The sequence below is a fragment of the Sorex fumeus genome, unplaced genomic scaffold (assembly GCF_029834395.1).
Source record: "Sorex fumeus unplaced genomic scaffold, SorFum_2.1 ptg000081l, whole genome shotgun sequence".
NCBI classification, from domain to species: Eukaryota; Metazoa; Chordata; class Mammalia; order Eulipotyphla; family Soricidae; genus Sorex; species Sorex fumeus.
Window position 1 is genome coordinate 8068236 of NW_026606138.1, and position 21840 is coordinate 8090075.

The 21840-nt window shown below is 41.3% G+C and overlaps 1 protein-coding gene across 12 annotated transcripts in view; it reads left to right on the plus strand.

Moving 5' to 3' along the window:
• GRIP1 (glutamate receptor interacting protein 1) overlaps positions 1-21840 on the plus strand; it is a 798871-nt gene that overhangs the window by 446167 nt on the left and 330864 nt on the right. Inside the window, exon 1 of one of the 12 annotated variants that reach the window (XM_056130716.1) lies at positions 11621-11945. The exons of 10 other annotated variants lie outside the window; for them this stretch is intronic. In XM_056130716.1, coding sequence (XP_055986691.1) covers positions 11891-11945 — 55 coding nt within the window. In that variant the 5' untranslated portion in view covers positions 11621-11890. Of the gene's footprint in view, positions 1-11620; positions 11946-21840 lie in introns of those variants that run through there. One more of the 12 variants, XM_056130721.1, reaches the window with a different exon arrangement.

A 21840-nucleotide genomic window follows, 5' to 3' on the forward strand; every position in this document is an offset into this window, starting at 1 on the left:
TCTCCCTGTTGATTCTCAATCCTCTTTTTTCTTCAAATAGCGTATTTGTCTTACAGGAGTTCTGGACATTGTTGGGCACAAGTGTTTGACTACGTGTTGCCCGTCTTTATGTTCAGTACTATTTATTCAAATGGATTCCTTAACTTAGTCCTAAAACCAACAAAATTTGACCAGCACTACGAAATGTGAAATCCGGTTGCTCCTCCCAAAACAACTCACAGGCCAGAGTGAGAGTATTGAAGTTAGGAGATCTCCTTGCACACAGCTGACCCAGATTCAATCCCCAGCATCCCGTATTGTCTCCCCAGCCTGCAGTAACCCCTGAGTACTGCCGGGTGTGGCCCCCAAACAAACAAACAAAAGAGTTGTTCAGATATTAACAAAAATAAGTGTTGGTCATTGAGTCTACAACAAAACCATCAATAAATGCTTGTAAGAGAAACAGAAACACCCTGGTGTGCAATAACGAGGCAGATTTGGGCTAGAATGCTAAGAGAAGTGGCATGTTGAGGAGTTTAAGGTAGACGTGGAAAATAAAGGCTATTGAAGAAGAAAGTGGAGCTGATTTGGGTTCATGTCAAAATTGAGATAGTCCTGAATAAAGGAATCCACAAACCTGGAATCAAGGATGAAGAACAGTGATTTTTTTTTAATTATTTTCTTTCAGTCACCATAAAATTTCAGAGTCATTCACGATCAGGTTTCAGGCATACCATGTTACAGCACTGATCCCTCCACCGGGGTCCACTTGCCCTGCCACTGTCCCCCATCCATGTGACTCCCTCCCTCTCACCAATCTGCTTCTAAGAGAGGCTCATATATACACACAAATATACACATATAAGACATATATATACACAGAATCATATAGATGTATACATATGTGTATATGCTGTTGCACTGTGGTTTACAGTTCTGTTACTGATCGGGTTTCATGTATAACACTTCACCATCAGAAAAGGTGCTTTTGCCACAATGAGATACCATCTCACACCTCAGAGACTGGCCCACATACAAAAGAACAAAAGCAACTGATGCTGGCGCGAATGTGGTGAGAAAGGGACCTTCCTTCACTGCTGGTGGGAATGCCGACTGAAAAACAGTATGGACGATTCTCAAAGAATTAGAAATTGAGCTCCCATTTGACCCAGCAATACCACTCCTAGGAATATATCCCAGAGAGGCAAAAATGTATAGTTGAAGTGACATCTGCACTTGTTTGTTCCTTGCAGCACTCTTTACAATAGCCAGAATGTGGAAAAAAACCTGAGTGCCCAAGAACAGATGACTGGTTAAAGAAACTTTGGTACATCTACACAATGGAGTACTATGTAGCTGTCAGAAAAGATGAAGTCATGAAATTTACATACAAGTGGTACTACATGGAAAGTATCATTATAAGTGAAATGAGTCAGAAAGAGAGGGATAGATATAAAAAGATTGCATTCATCTGGGGGACATAAAGTAACAAAATAGGAGATTAACACTCAAGAATAGCCGAGATCAGTACCAGGAGGATTACTCCATGGCTTAGAGGTCAGCCAGGCATTCTAGGGGAAAGGGCAGCTCAGATAGAAAAAGGAGCACCAAATAAAGGGTGTTTGGAAGATCCTCCCAGGATGGGAGATGCATGTTGAAAGTAGACTATGGACCGAACATGATTGCCACTCAATGTCTCTTTTGCAGACCACAACACCCAAAAGGAGAGAGAGAGAGCAAAAGGGAATGCCCTGTCACAGAGGCAGGGTGGGATAGGAGGATGGGGGTGGGAGGGATACTGGAAAATGGGCACTGGTGGAGGGATGGGTACTAGATCATTGTATAACTGAAACCCAAGCACAAAAATTTGTAAGTCTACAGCTGTACCTCATGGTGTTTCACTAATAAAAATATAAAAAAAAAGAAAAAAAAGAAAAGAAAAGGTGCTTTTGAAATGAGAGAGCAAATTGGATTAAATATCAAGGTTTGAGAATTAAAGAAGAGGTATTTGAGCCCTGGGGAGGGGAGTTAGATAAAATATTGAAGAAAGTGGCTCAGATGCTGTAACAGAACTTGGAGAACTACATCACTTAGGAATAAGAGAAAGAAAGAAAAGTCCATGGGCAGGCAGAAGTGGGGGCAGTTGAAGGAGATGCTGATGTCAGTCCTCCTGATCTTGGAGAGAGTGGGAAAGGACCACAGAGTTGTTAATCTCGGGGTTCACCTAGAGAGCCTGAGTTTTGTGACCAAATAGTAGATACTATGTTTTATTCTCTGCCCAATATTAATGAAATCTTTATTTATTAGTTTCTTTTGTAGATAGCTGACACAAATCATTTGGTTCATGAAACCAAGTTTAGCCTGAAAACAGTTTTCACCGTTTCATAAGGAACAGAGAAGTTATGAGATTTGTTCAAGGTCACACAGCTAAAAGCAGGGTTAAAAGTCAAGCCATATGATTGTGAAGTCTTTGATTTCAGACCACACAATGTGCGATCTTCTCTGTACACAGTGCCTCGGCAAACAGTTGGATTTAACCTCAGCCTTTAGGGATTAGTTTCTGGCAGGAGTCCTCTTGCATTACATTTCCTATTTTCTACATATTCTTTTTTTATTATTATTTGTCCTCCCTTGCTTTTGTCTGGAAAGCACATCGGGTAGGGCGTTTGCCTTGCAAGCAGCCAACATGGCCGACCCAAGTTTGATTCCTCCGCCCTCTCGGAGAGCCTGGCAAGCTACCGAGAGTGTTTTGCCACACAGCAAAGCCTGGCAAGCTACCCATGATGTATTCGATATGCCAAACACAATAACAATTGTCACAATGGAGACATTACTGGGCCTGATCGAGCAAATCGATGAACAATGGGAGGACAGTGACAGTTTCTTTTGTCTGACAGATTTCTCAAGTTGTGATGACCATGGGAGATTTCTGGCATTCTTGTGTTAATGAAGACAACTGTCTTTTCTTGGCCTGTGAAGGGTATCAGAAGACCTGGCTAGATCAGCAAACCATACACAGACTGTGTATCATTTCAACCTCTCATAGCCCTGTACACCAGAGGCCCAGTACCACTATGTAGTTTTTAATAAGACCAGATTTGAACGAGTGCGTCCTAATGACGCTTCCAGTGGGACAACATTACTTCTATGAAAATGTTTTTACTAAAACATTTGTAGAATAGGCCAAATGCACCCCTTCTTGGGCAATCACACATCTCTGCACCCTTGGAACCTGTCGGCAAGTGAGGTCTTGCTTTCCTTCCTTTTCCTAGTAATCCTTGGCAAAGACTCAGAGGCAAATTCTTTTGGGAGTTTATTCCTAATGTTTGGTCCCTTATTGGCACAGTTATGAACAGCATGCAGACAGGCATGTCATAAGGATTAAAACATATTTGAGGTTTACAGTTTTCTTCATCATCTTTGAAAAGGAAAATAAAGTAGTAAATTATAATAAGATAAGGATGAGTCTGTGAGGTGGACATTAGAAGTTGAAGGGCTGTGGGGTGGGTCATATATTAAGACCTCTCTGAACATTTTCTTCTAACACATCACTGAAATTAAAGCAAATATCTATAGAGTTATTAGCTGTAAGGGCAGGGGGGAATGTCAGCATTGCCAATACTAGCCAATTTATGACACCCTATGCTATTTAAATAATGATCTAAATATGTTAGATATTTTCTTTTTTTATTTTACTTTGCTTGAGCGGACCCAGTAACGTCTCCATTGGAGACTTTGTTGTTACTGTGTTTGGCATATCGAATACATCACGGGGAGCTTGCTAGGCTCTGCCGTGCGGGCAAGATACTCTCGGGAGCTTGCCGGGCTCTCCGAGAGGGGTGGAGGAATCGAACTCGGGTTGGCCATGTTGGCTGCATGCAAGGCAAACGCCCTACCGCTGTGCTATCGCTCCAGCCTATTTTATTTTATTTTTTTATAAAAGTAAGTAAGTAAGTAAAGGCCCTCCTGTTGATCATCGATTTGCTCGAGAGGGCCCAGTAACGTCTCCATTGGAGACTTTGTTGTTACTGTGTCTGGCATATCGAATACCTCACGGGGAGCTTGCCAGGCTCTGCCGTACGGGCGAGATACTCTCGGTAGCTTGCCGGGCTCTCCGAGAGGGGCGGAGGAATCGAACTCGGGTCGGCCATGTTGGCTGCGTGCAAGGCAAAAGCCCTACTGCTGTGCTAGTTCATAATAGTTCATTACAGATAATATTCAAACACCAATCCCACCACCAAGCACTTTCCTAGCACAATATGAGGTAAGTGTGTAAGGGTTGCTGTATTTCACTCTGGAACCATTTTAGCCTGAATATAAGAGAATAGAAGCAACTATGTTAGAAAGCAAACAAATGTGTGATACTTTTGATAAGTAAGTGAGGTAGAATATAAGAAGTCGTGCTGCCACATATATGGTCATGTGCTCCATGAAATTGTGTGACATCCTCTTCTGGGAGCTTTACTTTATAGTCTCTGGGTCTTGGCCATTTATGAGATTACCTGGAACCAGTGGCAGTTTGTGGCTGTGGCTGTGACTTCCAAGCTACTGGAAAACTGGAGACCTGAGTGAGGAGGTCCAGTCCTGATCCAAGCAGGCTTGGAGATGTCAGTCACAGGTTCCCATATACTTGGGTTTTCCTGCCAGTCAACTCTCAAATGAGGTTCATTATGTCTTCAATGAGGCTTATCCTCTCTTGGGTGAGGTCATCCAATCGTGTGGACAGGGGCCTTGAGCATGGCCTGTTAGGCATTTTCAATCAACTGCATTTAAAAAAGAAAAAGATAGCAAGAGTTAAATAAATGATCAGATGGAATTTATCGAATGTATTTCATAAAAGACATTTTAAAACAATTGAAAAGTAAATGATGTGGATTTGAGTGTTTTAATCAAACTGATTCTAAACTCATAAAAATTGTTGAGTGTTTACTTTAAAAACCTCATTTTATGAAATTCTTTATATGAATTTCCAAAGTGTAGATATAGATAAAGAAGGTTGCAGTTTGTGATGATTCTTCTTTGTTGAATATAAAAAAGAATCTGCAAACAGCTGTAGTTAGCCTGGGAGTGGAGATGTTATACAGAAGAATGACTGCAATAACAGGGGAAAATAAAGGAGAGAAGTTAGCAAAATAACGTGATTTGTGTGTGTTTCTGTGCATTCTATGATGTAATTTGTACCATACTGTCATTGGTAGGGATATCCTAAATATTTTTGAAACATGAATGAAACAGAATGGACCACTCTCCATCAGTGGCAAAGTGCTTGATGCATAAAGGTCTGATGCTTGAAGAGAGGGACCTGTCTTTTTTTTTTTTTACTTCATCAAAATTTATTTCAGGAGGTGAATTTTTAAATAAAGCTATATAAATTTATGGTCAGACTTCTTAAATACACATTTTTAAGTCGAATCACCCTGAGTTACACAGTCACAAAGTTATTAATGGTTGGATTTAAATTGTACTATGTTCTAAACACACAAATGGTTTTATTTTACTATCTCCTTGCTGTTTTTGCTAAGGACATTTGTAAACATACTTTTTTTTTCATGAATAACCTTTTATTTTTTATTTTTATATTTTTTTAATTTTTTTTATTAGTGAAACACCATGAGGTACAGTTGTAGATTCACAATTTTTTGTGCTTGGGTTTGATTATACAATGATCAGATACCCATCCCTCCACCAGTGCCCATTTTCCACCACCATGGATAATATCCCCCCCACCCCCATCTCCCCATCCCCCCTGCCTCTGTGGCAGGGCAATCCCCTGTGTTCTCTCTCTCCTTTTGGGTGTTGTGGTCTGCAAAAGAGGCATTGAGTGGCAAACATGTTCAGTCCATAGTCCACTTTCGACATGCATCTCCCCTCCTGGGAGGGTCCTCCAAACACCCTTTATTTGGTGTTCCCTTCTCTATCTGAGCTGCCCTTTCCTCTAGAATGCCCGACTGGCCACTAAGCTATGGAGTAATCCTCCTGGTGCTGAGCTCAGCTATTCTTGGGTATTAATCTCATATTTTGTTACTTTATATCCCCCAGATGAATGCAATCTTTCTATGTCTATCCCTCTCTTTCTGACTCATTTCGCTTAGCATGATACTTTCCATGTTGTACCACTTGTATGTAAATTTCATGACTTCATCTTTTCTAAGAGCTACATAGTACTCCATTGTGTAGATGTACCAAAGTTTCTTTAACCAGTCATCTGTTCTTGGGCATTCAGGTTTCTTCCAGTTTCTGGCTATTGTAAAGAGTGCTGCAATGAACAAACAAGTGCAGAGGTCACTTCGACTATACATTTTTGCCTCTCTGGGATATATTCCCAGGAGTGGTATTGCTGGGTCAAATGGGAGCTCAATTTCTAATTTTTCGAGAATCGTCCATACTGTTTTCCAGAAGGGCTGAACCAGTCGACATTCCCACCAACAGTGAAGGAGTGTCCCTTTCTCGCCACATCCGCGCCAGCATTGGTTGCTTTTGTTCTTTTGAATGTGGATCAGTCTCTGAGGTGTGAGATGGTATCTCATTGTGGTTTTGATCTGCATCTCCCTGATGATTAATGATGTAGAGCATTTTCTCATGTGCTTTTTTGCCATTCGGATTTCTTCTTTGAGAAAGTTTCTGTTCATTTCATTGCCCCATTTTTGGATGGGGTTGGATGTTTTCTTCTTGTGGAGTTTAACCAGTATTTTGTATATCCTGGATATCAACCCCTTGTCAGATGTGTATTCGGCGAATATCCTTTCGAGAGGGACCTGTCTTAGGTACCTTTGATTTCCAGCTCCTTGTTCCCTGTCACCATAACTCTAGATGCATTAACAAGGAAGAAGAGGTGCAAGGCATCAGCTCTGGAGTTGCCTTCTGTCAAAGAGTGCAACTTCACTTAAAGGTCCTTTGTTAATTGGATTTCTTTCCCCAGTAATTGCGATCATGTTTTCTATCAGTAGAACAGAGCCACTGGTAGAATGCAAAGTGTAGAAAGAATATTTAGCCAGAGTGAGCTTTCAGAGTCTTTCCTATTCTTTACCATTACTAGTTGAACAACTTCAAGGAAAAAATGCTCCTTGAGAACCAGTCTCCTTATCTAGAAATATAACCTATAATAGAGACACTCCAAAGATACATATGGAAACTTACATTGTAATTCTTTTATAAAATCATATATATGAAAAGCAGTATTTCAAATATTAGTTTGAAATTCAAATGATCCTGAAGTTAGAACAATCATTTTAAGAAACTAATAATCTGTGTCCAGCAGGTTCATATTTTGATCACTTGACTTCCCGTTAATCATCGATTTGCTCGAGCGGGCACCAGTAACATCTCCATTTGTCCCTGTCGCATGCTAGTGTAGCCCAATGGCGTCTGTTCGTTGTAGGAACACGAACAGCCTCAAACCAATCGTTCAGGATCTTGATGAAGAAGTCTGACCATCTGGTAGGTGGGCAGCCACGCGGTCTTTTGACATCCTGTGGAATCCAGTCAGTAATGGCTCTAGTCCAGTGGTCGGCTCCAAATCTCCTTACGTGTCCAGGCCATCTGATTTTTGGCAAACGAGACAGCATCCCTGATTCTTGATCGTTGACGGATGTCAGAACTCCGGATTCTTTCTCTCAATTGAGTGAAACATGATACTCCAAGCATAGCTCTTTCAATTCCTCTTTGGGAGACCTGAATAGCGTTCTCATCCTGTTTGCTAGGGCCTAGGTCTCTGAGGTGTGTGTTAATGCAAGAAGAACAGTGGAATCAAAGAGATGTGCCCGGAGCTGGAGGTTCTTCATCTTCTTAGCTATTTCTTCGACACTCTTGAAGGCGTTCCAAGCCACTCTCTTCCTCCTTCCTGCGAACTCAGGTGCCAGATCATTCATCATGTTGACTTCTCGACCTAGGTACACATAACTGTTGCATTCGGAGATGGTCGTTCCGTTGAGAGCGAATGGAGCATCAGGAATGAGGCTGTTTCTCATAAACATTGTTTTCGTAAAATTTAGCTGTAGTTCGACCTTTCCACATTCACGGTTGAAGTCGGCCAGCATTTGTGCCACTTGGCTAGTGTTTGGTGTTATTAGAACAATGCCATCAGTAAAGCAGAGGTGGTGTAGTTACTGACCATCTATCTTCACTCCCATTTCTTCCCATTCCAGTCGTCGCATGATGTTCTCAAGGGTGGCACTGAAGAGTTTCGGTGAAATGATATTCACCCTGCCAAACTCCTCTCTTGACATCAATGATTACTTCTTTGTAGAATAGTGAGATCCTGGTAGTGAATCCGTAATACAGCTCACGGAGTTTCCTGATATATTGAGTTTGAATGCCCTGATTGGCTAGGGCTTCAATGACCGCTTCCATCTCAACAGAATCAAAGGCCTTCTTTAAATCAATGAATGTTAGACAGAGCGGCATCTTGAACTCCTGAGAAACCTCAATGAGCTTGGTCCAGCAGGTTCATATTTTATTTTTTATCTTTTGGTGGAAAGAGAGGTTGGACCAGCAGTGTTCAGGGGCTATTCTTGGCTCTATGCTTAGGAGTGACTGACTCCTGGTAAGGCAAGTGCCTTGCCTCCTCCACTATCAGCCCTTTATTTTTCAAAAATAGAGCCTGGAGTGATAGTACATGGATTGCACATGGCTGCTGCCACCTTGACCATGGTTTGATTCCCTGATACCACAAATGACCCCCTAAGCACCATCAGAGGGTGCACCCGAGCACAGAAATGGATGTGGCCCAAACACCCCTACCCCCACTCAAAAAGAATAAAGAGGAAGAATCCTCATGAGCTAACTCCACATCACTTTGCAACTTTATCAGATACATTTTGTTTGTTTGTTTGTTTTACCATTTTTCCTACATTTCCAGAGCCCCACTAATGACCCTCCAGGTGTATGAGTTTCAAGTTATCTAGACAGCTGAGCCTCTACAATTAACACTGTAATCTGGTATCAGAGAAATGAAAGTACTATAGCCCATTGTGTCTTATGAAAAAAAAATTGCTCCAGTTCCACCGTGACCTTGGCCTCTTGGGGCCTTTTCCTTCAGGTCAATAGATTCTAAGATGGAAAAAGCTTGCATTGCTGGAGGGTATTTTGTCAGTACTGGAATTCAGGCTCTGAATCCAGGCTTACTGGGGGAATGGGGTTTCTGATCAAGAAGGATAAGAGCTGGAAGCCTGTCTCATGAACAAAGGGGAGAAGGCAGCTGGAGAGAAGGGATCACTAAGAAAATGATGGCTGGAGGAATCAGTTGGGATGGGAGATGTGTGCTGAAAGTAGATAAAGGACCAAACATGATAACCTCTCAGTGTCTGTATTGCAAACCATAATGCCCAAAAGTAGAGAGAGAGTATCGGGAATATTCTCTGCCTTGGTGGCAGGGGGAGGGTGGGAAAGGGGGGGTAAACCATGGATATTGGTGGTAGGGAATGTGCACTGGTAGAAGGATGAGTGTTTGATCATTGTGTGATTGTAAACCAAACATGAAAGCTTGTAACAATCTCACGGTGATTCAATAAAATTTAAAAAAAATTTAAAAATTAAATAAAGGACAAGAAAGAATGGCAAGAAGCTAAAGCTGGGAATGGCCCAGAGATATCAGAGAGAACTGAAGATTCCAAAACGGAAAGAGGTAGGAACATATATCATCAGGTTTGTTCATTTTCTGAAAAGGGGTTATTCCAGAAGTATTCTGTTTCCAGGAGATTCCTGGAGCCTGAACTGAAGCATCAATTTCATATGTATTGGCAACCACTAGGGTCCCAAGAGGGGCTTGGGAAACATCATTTTAAAGGGTCTCCCAGCAGATATTTTTTCCCTTCACCTGGAAAAATAGGACAATTTAGTAGCACTGAAGATCTTAGGACTAGAGGTCAGAACTCTTTTTTCTTTTTAATTGAGCACTGTAGTTAAAGGTGAAACTGAAGGAAGACACAATTAGACCTGAGTAAGAGTAACAGTAGTGCAGGTGGGGACAGGAGATTCCTATATGATTTTGAGTTTTATTTGAATAGACATTAATAAAATGGGCTTGAAGTGGTGATGTTCCACAGGCAAGATTTGACTAATGCTATTTGACAGCTGCATATTCTGAGTGCCTGGATTTAAAGAAAGATTGGTGGGAGGGTCTTAAAAAAGAGCTCCCTATAAATATTTTTTTCACTTTTGCTGATAACCTAGTTCTCTAAGTTATCAAAAAACTATTCAGGGAGGATAAAACATTATGAGGGAATGACCTAAGAGAGATGGAAACAAGATGATCTCACATTCAGAAACAGATTTATGCTAATTGGGACAATGATATAATTTGATTCTGTAATACACTCCATTTAATATAGTCTTTGTATTGATCAGTGGTGGCTGACTGCCTTAGTTAGAGCTTCATCCTTGGCAAAGGTAGTCTGTTCTTTCAGAAGCTTTTAAATAGATGTTTGTGATATTCAGTTGTTTTTCACACCAATTGTTTATTCTGTTGGCTCCCAAATAGAAAGCATGTGCATTTCAATACCAGTGAATTGAAATTCGTTGACTTAATGTGGAACTCTTGAATGAAGAGGAAGAGATCTGTCACTAAATTTGGAATACTGGAAGTTATTTTAGAAGCCAGCTTGAAAGGTTTAAAAAAAAAACAGCCTTAGAGAATAAGACACGATGAATAATTCATAGAATCCTAGAAATAGTAATCAAATAGTTTTAACAGTGCTATATCATTTCAATTTGACTGATTTTTTTGAAGTTCTTGGCCAACTGTGATGTGTTTTTTATTTTGTTTTCTTTATTTTTTTCCCGCTTTTCTGAATGCTTAATTCCTGTGGGAGGATTTTGGATTTTCATGAAAAGTCCTCACCAAATGTTAGTTTGTGATGAGTATACAGTGAGTAGGCTGAGGCTGACAGATGAGGGAATGTGCTCCGCCTCCTTGTCACTTTATGAATGGATTGTGAAGGGTTTGTTAATTTGCTCATCACTGGAGCAAATACAACTATCCGCTGTGTGGCAAAATTGTTCAGTTTGCTTGCAGAGAAGAACGGTTTGGGGGAGGGATGTTGGGGAAATAGGGTAATAAGGAACTTTAAAATAGAAATACTTGGCCTTGTTTGCTTTGATTCCTGGTATCTTTAGAAACAGTCCTGACTGTACAGCTTCCCAGCCAAGTCCTATTTTGGAAAGGATGATTAAAAGGGGTCGGACTTCCTCCTCTTGATGAACGTCTTGCCAGAGCCTGCGCCGGTCTAGCATTCCCTCTCTAATCCCGGACTGCCTTGAGCCTGGGAGATGTGTAAAGTGCCCAGCGGGTTGGGTTTTTCCTGACTCCATCCCAAAGCTCTTCCCTTCTGTTCTCCACTAAAGCCCGGCGGTGGACTGCCTCGCTCCTTGGCTTTCCTCTCTGGCTGAGAGTCTGCGATGCACACAGTTGTGAGGGCAGTAAGCGTGCAAGCTCCGCACTGGCATTTCCACTTAAATGAGCCCCATAAAGCACCCTGACTTGCTGCTGAGATGAAACGAGGTGGCGGGGTGGGGGTGGTGGCCGGATGGGCTGGACGGCACAGCCCCTCCGCCTGCAACTGAAGGCGTCTCTTGGTGCTTAGGACTAGATTTATGGAATGGCTCCACTCCCCGCGTTGGTCCCCGCTCTCAACAATTTGGGGCTTTGTTGCTCTCGAAGCAACCTCACTTTCTAAAGCCATTGTGATTGTGCAGGGGAGGAGGCTGTGGCGGGCAGGGCTGGTGGTAGTAAATGACACAGCTTTGCCAGATGACATGTAGCGGACCTCTGCATCAGCCTAGAGGAATTAAGCTTTGTCACTCCCCACTGGGACCACCTTTCTCCTGGTATGTGCGCGAGGAATTCATATGCTGCCGCTGCAGCCGCCAGAGCAGAGCCCTGAGTACACTTTGCCACCGCCAGCAGTGAGCGAGAATGATAGCTGTCTCTTTTAAATGCCGTTGTCAAATTCTGAGGCGCCTCACCAAAGGTATGGTGCTTTCCTTGTTCTTCACTCCGGGAGTGCGTGGCAGTCGTCTCTCACCCCAGTTTGATGGTTTTACTTTCGTATTTGACTGCCTTTCCAATTAATTGTCAAGCAACAAAGAACTCGGGGAAATTATGTACAGAGAATCTGTACAGGTAGATGTGGCTTGGCTTTCCGTCTGCTGTGTCCTGGTTGTGTTCATGCTAGAATCATGAACAAGCCCCGCTTGTGAGATCTTTTTTATTTATTTATTTATTTATTTTTCTGGTTTTTCTCCCTCCTTTCACGACTTCATGCACTGCTGGGAGGAGTGTGCTGGGTCCGGTGCTGAAGTTATTCTGGGAAACCCATCATTTTGCATGCTGCTTCCCTGGCAGAGAGGAGATGAGTGTGTGGTACTGTCCTTTCCGTGATGCATGTGCTCAATGCAGCTGCCAGCGTCAGGGTCGCACAGCTGGTGAATCGCAGGATAATTGTTGATTCTATTAATTTCTGACATCTCCTGAGCGTTTTCCCAGGACAGCTTTTATTAGTTTTGTTTAATGTGTTAGCATTGCATGGTGAGAAATGCAGGTAATTTGCCATGCTTGAGTCCTGTGTGATATTGGAAGAAGTTTATTTGAAAGTGAAAATTATTACGCTGTTTTATTCTCAAGATTACTGGCCTGAGATAGTCTCTCTTCAAACTTGGAAATATTAATTCAGTTTCTCTGTCATTAAGAATGTATGTGTGTGCATATATATATATATATATATATATATATATATATATGCCTTTCTGTGGAATCAGCCTGTGCCCATCTCATTTACTTTATGTGCCTTCTACTGCAAAGTTCATAAAATGCTTTCAGAATCCTTCTTGATGTAGGGATGAGTGAACCCTTTTGCTTATTTCCTTTAGGTAAAATCTTCTTTAGAAAGAATTTATTCTTTAAAAAAAACCAACTTTATTCTAAGTAAAAACGTGTAGCTGCAAATGTAGCTTTCTTCTGTAGGCTGTAATATAGAGTACTGTCAAGTAATTAATGGATGTAATTATGTTCTAGAAGCTCTGAACCTATAAATATGTTAATGGATGCTATTTCTATCAGTTTAGCTTGACATATCAGAGTTCTTTGATCACCAGCAGTGCAGCTAAAAATGCAATTAATATTTTATTTGGCAGAAGAATGAGCACAAAGCAAACAGTGCGAAATCTATCTCGAGTAAATAACAAGAAAGAGAATAAATACTATAGTCCAAGTTACAGATGCATTTGCAAGTTGTTTGGATAGTAAAGAAAACCCCTTAAAAGATACTGGGGGAAACAGAGGAAAGATTATCCATTTTTCATTAGGCTGTTATCATGAGGTAGTAAATTCTGTTTGACTTTATCCTTTGCAGTTGGTACAAATGTACAATTTCTGTTTATGAATCACTGTTAAGAGCCTGTTCTTTATGTTATGGCTTTAGCTAAGACTTTTAAAGACATGTCTTCTAGTATAAAAGTTCTTTTCTAACTCACTTTTAGCATTTACATATTTCCATATTGAGAAGTTAAAATAACCAATAATTTCTATTTATTTATATAAAATTATCTTATAATTCTTACTAGGGTGAGGTGAACTCAAGCAATTTTTAGTTCTGACTCGAGTAAAGTAAAGTAAAGGCCCTCCCGTTGATCATCGATTTACTCGAGCGGGCCCAGTAACGTCTCCATTGGAGACTTTGTTGTTACTGTGTCTGACAAGTACTTAAAAAACATTTTTTTTCAGTTTCCTACAGATGCATTGATCTCCTGCCATGAAGGAATACTTGAATGTTTATTATAAGACCTGCTTGAAAACTTATTTTCCTTGTATAACTACTTCTCCTCATATCTTTATATTTTCTCTTTTCTCTTTGGTATTTAATAGGATGTTGTCAATTGATGGTAAATAAAATTTGTCTCAGAATCAATTTGCTGTAATTTGGCCCCTCTGACCATTTGACTAAGATGTCCAACTATTGACAGGAATGTGCCTGAGTAATGCAGTGCCCTGACTTGTCATTCACCTCCAGTCCTGTCTCAGCCTGAGTGGGAAACTGTTGTTCCAAGATGAATTCACTGAGGTCTAGCACCTGGACCTGGGGTGCCATTTTTCTTATTACTTAATAATAAAACTGAGAGAGATGTAATTGCAATCCTTGATGCTTCTCCTCCTGCTTGGGATGGGAGATGTTATAAGGGTATATACTTCATTTCTTTCTTTACTGTCTCATCCTCCCACTATGTCCAAACCACACAGTTTCCTCACCCTCAATCTCCATTCCCAGACATACATTATATACTCTCATTGAGGGCTGAAGTTACTACACATACACCAGATATATTAAATATCTGAACACCATCTTCACATAGACAGTGCACATTTTTACCTAGTAGACTCATTTAAACTCTCTGCTAAATGACTTCAAGTGTGTCAGTTTAAAAGTGGTAGAGCTTGGGTGTTTGTATGTGAGCTACAAGCTTCAAGAAAATGCTTCAAGTTCTTTGTTAGACCCCTTGGGGTTAGAACCTTACTCAGAGCATAAAGTGGGGAAACAGTTTGCTTCATGTTTCTGAAACTACCTTGCTATTTGTGGTTGATGTCACCCATAAGAAAACCCAGTATGGCAATTGCAATATCTTTTTAATTCTCTTAAGGAACATAGAATACAATTAAAGGGAAACAACATTCAGCACACACAATCTTTTATTTTACTTAGTTTCAGATGTTTTACTCAGCTACCGATTGTCCATTAAACCTTATCTATTAAGCACCTACTGTGTGTACCAGGTCCTGACATTTTTGCACTAGAATCTTGGACTGGAACTTTTATAAGGGATACTAACATTTTAAATCAGTTTATTTTTAATAGTAAATGTACTTATCTGGGCTGGAGCAATAGCACAGCGGTTGGGTGTTTGCCTTGCACTCAGCCAGCCGGGCTGAGCTGGGTTCAATTCCTCCACCCCTCTCGGAGAGCCCGGCAAGTTACTGAGAGTATCTCGCCCGCAAGGCAGAGCCTGGCAAGCTCCCTGTGATGTATTCGATATGCCAAACACAGTAACAACAAGTCTCAAAATGGAGACATTACTGGGCCCGCTTAAGCAAATCGATGAACAATGGGAGGACAGTGACACTACTTATTTTAGAAATCATCTTAAGTGATTTATGAAACAAACGCTGTGCATAGAAATACTGTGATTGTCCCCACTTTGAAGAAGTAATAAAGCTCAACATAATAGCACAGCACATAGTACCTCATAGATTTGGGGATTGAGTCTTTCTTCTTAAGGCATAATTCAGAATCTAATTCATTTGCTTTATCAGTTCCCTCCAAAGCTAGAAAAACAAGAAGTTTAACTTTAATAGAAAGGCTTGTCCCTGCCATTGGAACTGGAACTTTGACAGACAAAACTGTTAAAAGGATTCTTTTTCATTGTTACTTTTGCTTTTGTTCTGTTTTGGGGCCTCACCAGGTGGGGCTGTCAGTGGTTCCTGATAGTGCTGGGGTGGGGGGTGGGGGGTCGTGTGATGTCTGAGATCACACCCACGTCTCCTGCATGTAAAGTATGCACACTAATCCTGTGTCTCCCCCGCCCTCCAAAAGACCTTTTTGCATCTCACATTGAAATCTAGAAAAGAGATGCTCTCTTTTGCCTCCATTCTTCCTCTCTCCTCCAGAATGAGGCTGTCTACTGCTCTCCTTGCCTTGGAGCCAAATCTCAAAATAACATTTTCACAGCTTTCTAGCCACATCTGACAGACGGATTTTCTTGAGCAAGGAAAGGCTTCTTGAGCTTACCTTGGGCAGCTGCTCACCTCTTAGACTCCTCTTGTCCACTTTGCCAGGAGAGGGAAATGTGTTTTCTGAAAGGGGCTATATTTCCACAGTTCCTGCAGATTCTGTTCTCTTGCTCTCATAGTGATTGTGTCAGATTCTGTTCTCTTGCTCTCATAGTGATTTACCCCTGGAGATTGGTTGGCCTCAAAGAAAAAGACCCGTTTCCTGTAGTTACTGCTATCCTGTTTCTTCTTTCTCAGGTGTTCCTGGTTTGAGTTCCTTGACCTGAAGGAACTCAAGTGTCACCGTCCACTGGCAATGGCATTTTCCTTTGCCAAGCTTTACTGTGTCAACCAAAGTCAACATTAGCCAACAAATATTGACTTGACATTCCGGGGATAGCCTGGCTCTGGCCATCTTTTTTGTTTTTAGTTGCCATTCATTTTATCTCCTGCTTCTTTTTGCTAGCCCCAAGCTTATGGCCAGAAATATCTTCCTTTATTTCAGTATAGACTTGAAAATGTTAGTGGACAAAATAAAAACGAGCTGTCATTTTCAGCTTACTTTTACTTCCTCTCCCATGCATCCTACAGGAGCTGAAATAAATGAACCTTGTTTAACTCTTTCTTGTTTGTTTATTACAAGCAACCCTAAGCTCCATTGGCCACAAGAGTGATTCCACAGCTCCTATCATGGAATCATGGTTGAGAGGTAAGGTTGGCCCTTCATCTAGGATTCGTACTGCTTAGAGGACTGAAGCTCAACAATATAAACCAGCCAGCAATTGTACTTAATTTTTTCCAACAACAACCTTCTTTCCACTTGTCTGATATGGGTGTATTCAAGCAACCTTCAAGTCCCTTTAAATGCTCAGATCTTGGGAGGAGTACAGGCCAATTTTCTGTCCTTTCAAAGTCACGGCAGCCATCCTCACACCCCAATAGCTGCCGTCATGCATCTAGCCAGGCTGCCTAGTTAAACATTCTGGTTTTCTGGAGCATGTGGCTGCATTTGCGGCTGCACATATCTCCAAACTTTATCATACTAACATCCCAGTAGGAGCGCACAGATTGGATGAGGATGTAAAGTGGAAGCCAACTAATCTTGACTAACAAAAGCATTGAAACAGAATGCTTAACTTGAAACTCTAACTTGATGAGAACTTAATGTCCTAATGGTGAGATACAACAAATTTCACAAATGTTCTTCTATGGAAATTTTTTTTACTATCCCGTTAGCCATTTAGTGGTAATAGGCAATATAAAATAAGTTGTGGGCCCACTATGGGGGGCAGGCTTGAGAAGTGATTGGGATAATGGAGAGAGTGACGGAGGGAAAGTGGCAGTGGTTGTGGGATTGGTGTTGGAATATTGAATGCTTGTAACAAATCATCACGAACAACTTTATAAACATGGCAATTAAAGTGGGGAAAATTTAAAAGTGAAAAATAATAAACTGTGAGATACTTTGATACTTATCCAGTGTTGCCACAGTTTCTGATTAGAAAAAATTTTTTCTGGGTATAATCTTCATGTAATTTTTTTCTGAGTGTAATCGCCATGTAATTGGCATCTAATATTGCATCTAGTTTTTGTGCGTCAGTAGAAAAGTAAAATACGTTTCCTATCTCTTCCTTTTGACATCATTTGAATCCAAAGAATTCTTTATCTGCCATTGAGTTCAGTGTCATTGTTTGAGCAGGATTCTTCTTCTTCTTACAGCTTCAGTTTTTCTTCCCAGTCCCTTTGCACTTTCCCATCTATCTCTGTCTGTCCCATAGCTTCTTCAGCTTTCTCCTCTAATGACTCCTCGTCCTCTTGTGGTATGGCTCAGAATTGATTAGCATGAGGGTCGCACATGCACTCTCTCTGCTAGACCTCTTCTCTGCAGTCTCCCATACCTCATCCTTCCTGCATACCCTCACTGGCCTCCTCTGTCAGATTCTGACCCTGGAACAGCTTGACTCTATTTCTCCACCTCATTAACTTTCCATCCCTTTTGAAATCTTACCTGAAAGCACAGATTTTCTCCTGACTCTCCCTCTTATTTTATCCCCCCCCCCAGATTCCTTATCATTCCTACCTATAAGCTTTTGTAAAACATGGAAATATTGTATTTGAAAATAGATATTCTTCACAACTGAAAATTATTCTATTTGGGGCACCATGGCTCACAAACTGTTGTTAGTGGGATTTCATAGATGAACTCTACCACCACCACAGTCCCCACTCTTGTGTCAACTTTGTCCCAGGGACCCTCACTATCCCTTCCCGCTGCCATGGTAAGTTTCCTACTGAAGACAAATTATAAACTTTTTAAAATAGCACACACTGAAAAGTTGAGACATAAAAGTAAGGTGTTTTTATTTAGGCTGTGGTCCAGGAGAAATAGAGATGGAGTGATTTGGTGGCTTGGTAGTTTTATGAGGCTCAGTTGTGGAGCTGGGCCAGTACTATGTTGGAGAGTGTCAGATGTGGCTTCCAATGACCGTGCCTTCAAGCATAAGGGACTCTCCCCAGCCCATTCCCGAGAAGGGCCCAGGGTTGTCAGCCCTGACCAGTCTAGTTAGGAAAGGTTTGGGGGCTTCATGTTCTTTTAGAGACTGATTGTGAAGCTGGGCCTGCTTCTCTGTCAGCAAGATGATAGGTGTAGGTGGGGAAAGCTGGGATTTTTCAATTTGGTCTATATTTCTTTATTTTTGATGGTGTCTTATATTTCTTTATCAATTGTATCTCCTAAATTCAGGTAGAATTTCGTGGGCTGTTAGAAACTAGGGAGACCCATTTGTTAATCATTCCAAATGGATCATAAAATGGCTGAATATATGAAGAAAGCCACAGTAATTGAAATTTGTACAATTTGGAAATTTGGAAATTTGCCCATTTCCAAAACAAAAATGAGTTAGGATCTGAAGCAATAGTACAGCAGGTAGTTTGTTTTCCTTACATGTGACCAACCTGAGTTTGATCCCTAGCACTCTAAATGGTTTTCCAAGCCCTGCCAGGAATGATCAAAATAGTCCCTGAGCACAGAGCTCAGGTAATCCTTGAGCACTTCTGGGTATGTCCCCAATACAGAGAACAAAAATCAATTAGGAGAAAAGATAGATTCTGTTGTCACTAAAGTTACATTGCCAACGTTAAAATGGAAGCCTTGTGTATTGTGGAGATGGCAAATATCGACAAATTGATTTATAATTATTATTAAGAGTTGAGATTGGTCGGGGACTTGGGTGCTGGGAAATAGCTCAAAAGACTGGCGCTCTTGCTTTGCATGCTTAAAGCCCAGACTCTCACCCCTGGCACTGTATGCATCTCCACTTTAATGCCCCCAACACATCAAATGGTGCCCAATAACTTTTACTAGACCCACATAGCCAGTCCAAGTAAACCGTGTACCACTAAGACCCTTCAAACTAAAGTTATATATACACTGAATACTTTTGCCCTTATTTCTTTTTAAAATTTTATTCATCTGTTTATCTTAGGACATACTTGTCACAAGAAAATGTTGCTGTCTTTCAAATATTCCATTGTGTGGATTACATTATAAACATATCTTTCTAGTTTGTTTCCTGTTTTCCCTCTCATAAACAATGGCTTTGAATGCATTTAGACAACTTGTGAGTAGGGGTAGGGGTTACATTATTGCCTTAGCACATTTTCACTTTGAAATCTCCTTGATACTAATTTCCTGAGAATTAGGTTCAGGATGTTTATCCCCCAACTGTTCCTCACAGGCTTTTTAAAAGTGACCAGAAAGAGTGAAGGGCGCAGCATTCTGACTGCCTTTATGACCCCCCAAAGCAAAGCCAACATGATATTTCAAACCAGCAAGAGAGAGCAGTGCTCTGGTGAGAGTGAATGTCATTCATTGAGTGGGTCACAGCTCACCTTTGAGAGGAGGTTCAGCAGAGCAGTAATCCCACATCCAGACAGAAAGAATGGAAGAGTCCCAGAATCCCAAGTATGTGCCACACTCCTGGGGCTGACAGAGAAGCTGAGGCTACAGGGGCAGTGACCTGGGGGTTGAAGGAGGTGAAGGAGAAGGTAAATGGGAGGGCATTAAGGATAGAAGAAATTGGAGATATAGGTTGGTCATTGGTTTAGAAGGTCTTATTTGGGGGCCACATCTGGTGGTGGTCTGGGTACTCCTGACTATTTCTAGATTGGGGCATAGTGATTGCATCCTGGCAGTACTTGATTGCAACTATGTGGTGTGGGGAATTGCACCTGGGCTCCCACACCCAAAGCATGCACTCAGCGCTCAGAGCATCTCCTCAGCACCTAGTCTGCAATTCCCCACCCCCACCCACGTGTAGAGGAAATAACCAGTGAAGAGATGTAACTTCAGGATGTCAGCCAGAGAAGGAGGGATCCTTGAACTAGGCAAAGAAGGACAAGGTGAGAGAAGATGTGGGAATGGGGCAGGGAGGGAGAATGTAGATGAACACCAGTGTAAACAGCAATGAAATATGCCTAACCCAGAGACAGGAAGGAAGATTCTGAGGTCAACATTAAGGAAATTGACCTACCTGACATTCTTAGTAAATTAAGAGGCACTTCTCGAAACTCATATATGGGCTGCTAATCCAGGAAAATCTAAATTTGTTGCACAAATTTGGAATCTGTGCACTGAAGCACTAAAATGAATCATGACACCTGATTGACTGACTTTCCTTTTTCCTATCCTTTTTATAGGCACAGTGATTTACAGTGCTTTAAAAATATAGAGTTTCAAGTAGTGTTCCAGCACCACTCCCACCACTACAGGGCCAGCATCCCTCTCATTGTTCCCTCTCCCACCTCCCGCCCCACCCTCCCCGCTTCTGACTCAGGTCTGTAGTCCGACTCTTAGGATCTATTACCATTGACCAACAGTTATTCCCTTCCTATGTTTCTTTATATCCCACGCTTGAGACGGGTCATTCTGAATCTATCCCTTGACCTTGGACTGACTTCACTCAACATAATTCCCTCTAGTTTCTTGGAAATGTGCCTCTGTGCTTTAGAATTTTTTTAAAACAAAAATATCCAGGTGATTTTGCTTTTGCATCCATAAAGTTAACTAATAAGGTTGCTTGCTAGATTCATGTCTTCCTAGAGACATGATCAAATCTGGGAAGAAGAATTTTAATCATCCTTCCTGTGACTTTGAAGGCAGAGCCCATTTGGAAATAGAGGGAGCTAATAGAAAGAGACATTTGGTCCCAGGATGCTCCCTCGAATCTCTAAATCAGGGACCATCCTAAGGGCACTCAGAGCCCTACCCCTAGACTTCTTCAGTTATCTGAGGTAGTGAATTTCCCCCAGCACCCAAGCTAATTAGTACTGGTTTTCTGTCAATTCCGATCAAAATAAACTTAATATGGGTTTAAAAGACATTTAGATAAGAGCTTTTAAGATCTAGTTTTAAAGTGACAGTAAAGGGACTAGAGAAAGAATTCGAAAGTCGTGAAATTTACATACAAGTGATACTATATGGAAAGTATCATGTTAGGAGAAATGAGTCAGAAAGAGAGGGATAGACATAGAAACATTGCATTCATCTGGGGAACATAAAGTAACAAAATAGGAGACTAACACCCAAGAGTGGCTGAGATTAGTACCAAGAATTTTGCTCCATGGCTTGGAGGCCAGCCACACATGCTAGGGGAAAAGGGAGCTCAGATAGAGAAGGGAGCACCAAATAAAGGGTGTTGGGAGGATCCTCCCAGGATGGGAGAAGCATGCTGAAAGTGACTATAGACCAAACATGATTGCCACTCAATGCCTCTTTTGCAAACCACAACACCCAAAAGGAGACAGAGAACAAAAGGGAATGCCCTGCCACAGAGGCAGAGTGGGATGGGGGTGGTGGGAGGGCTACTGGGATTATTGGTGGTGGAGGATGGGCACTGGTGGAGGGATGGGTACTTGATCATTGTATAACTGAAACCCAACCACAAAAATTTGTAAGTTTACAACTGTAACTCATGGTGTTTCACTAATAAAAATTAAAAAATAATAAATTATCTTATTAAAAAAAGAGAGAAAGAATTCGAGGGTTAAAATGCTTACTTTGTATGTGGCCAGCTTTGGTTTGATCCCCAGTACCACATATGGTTCCC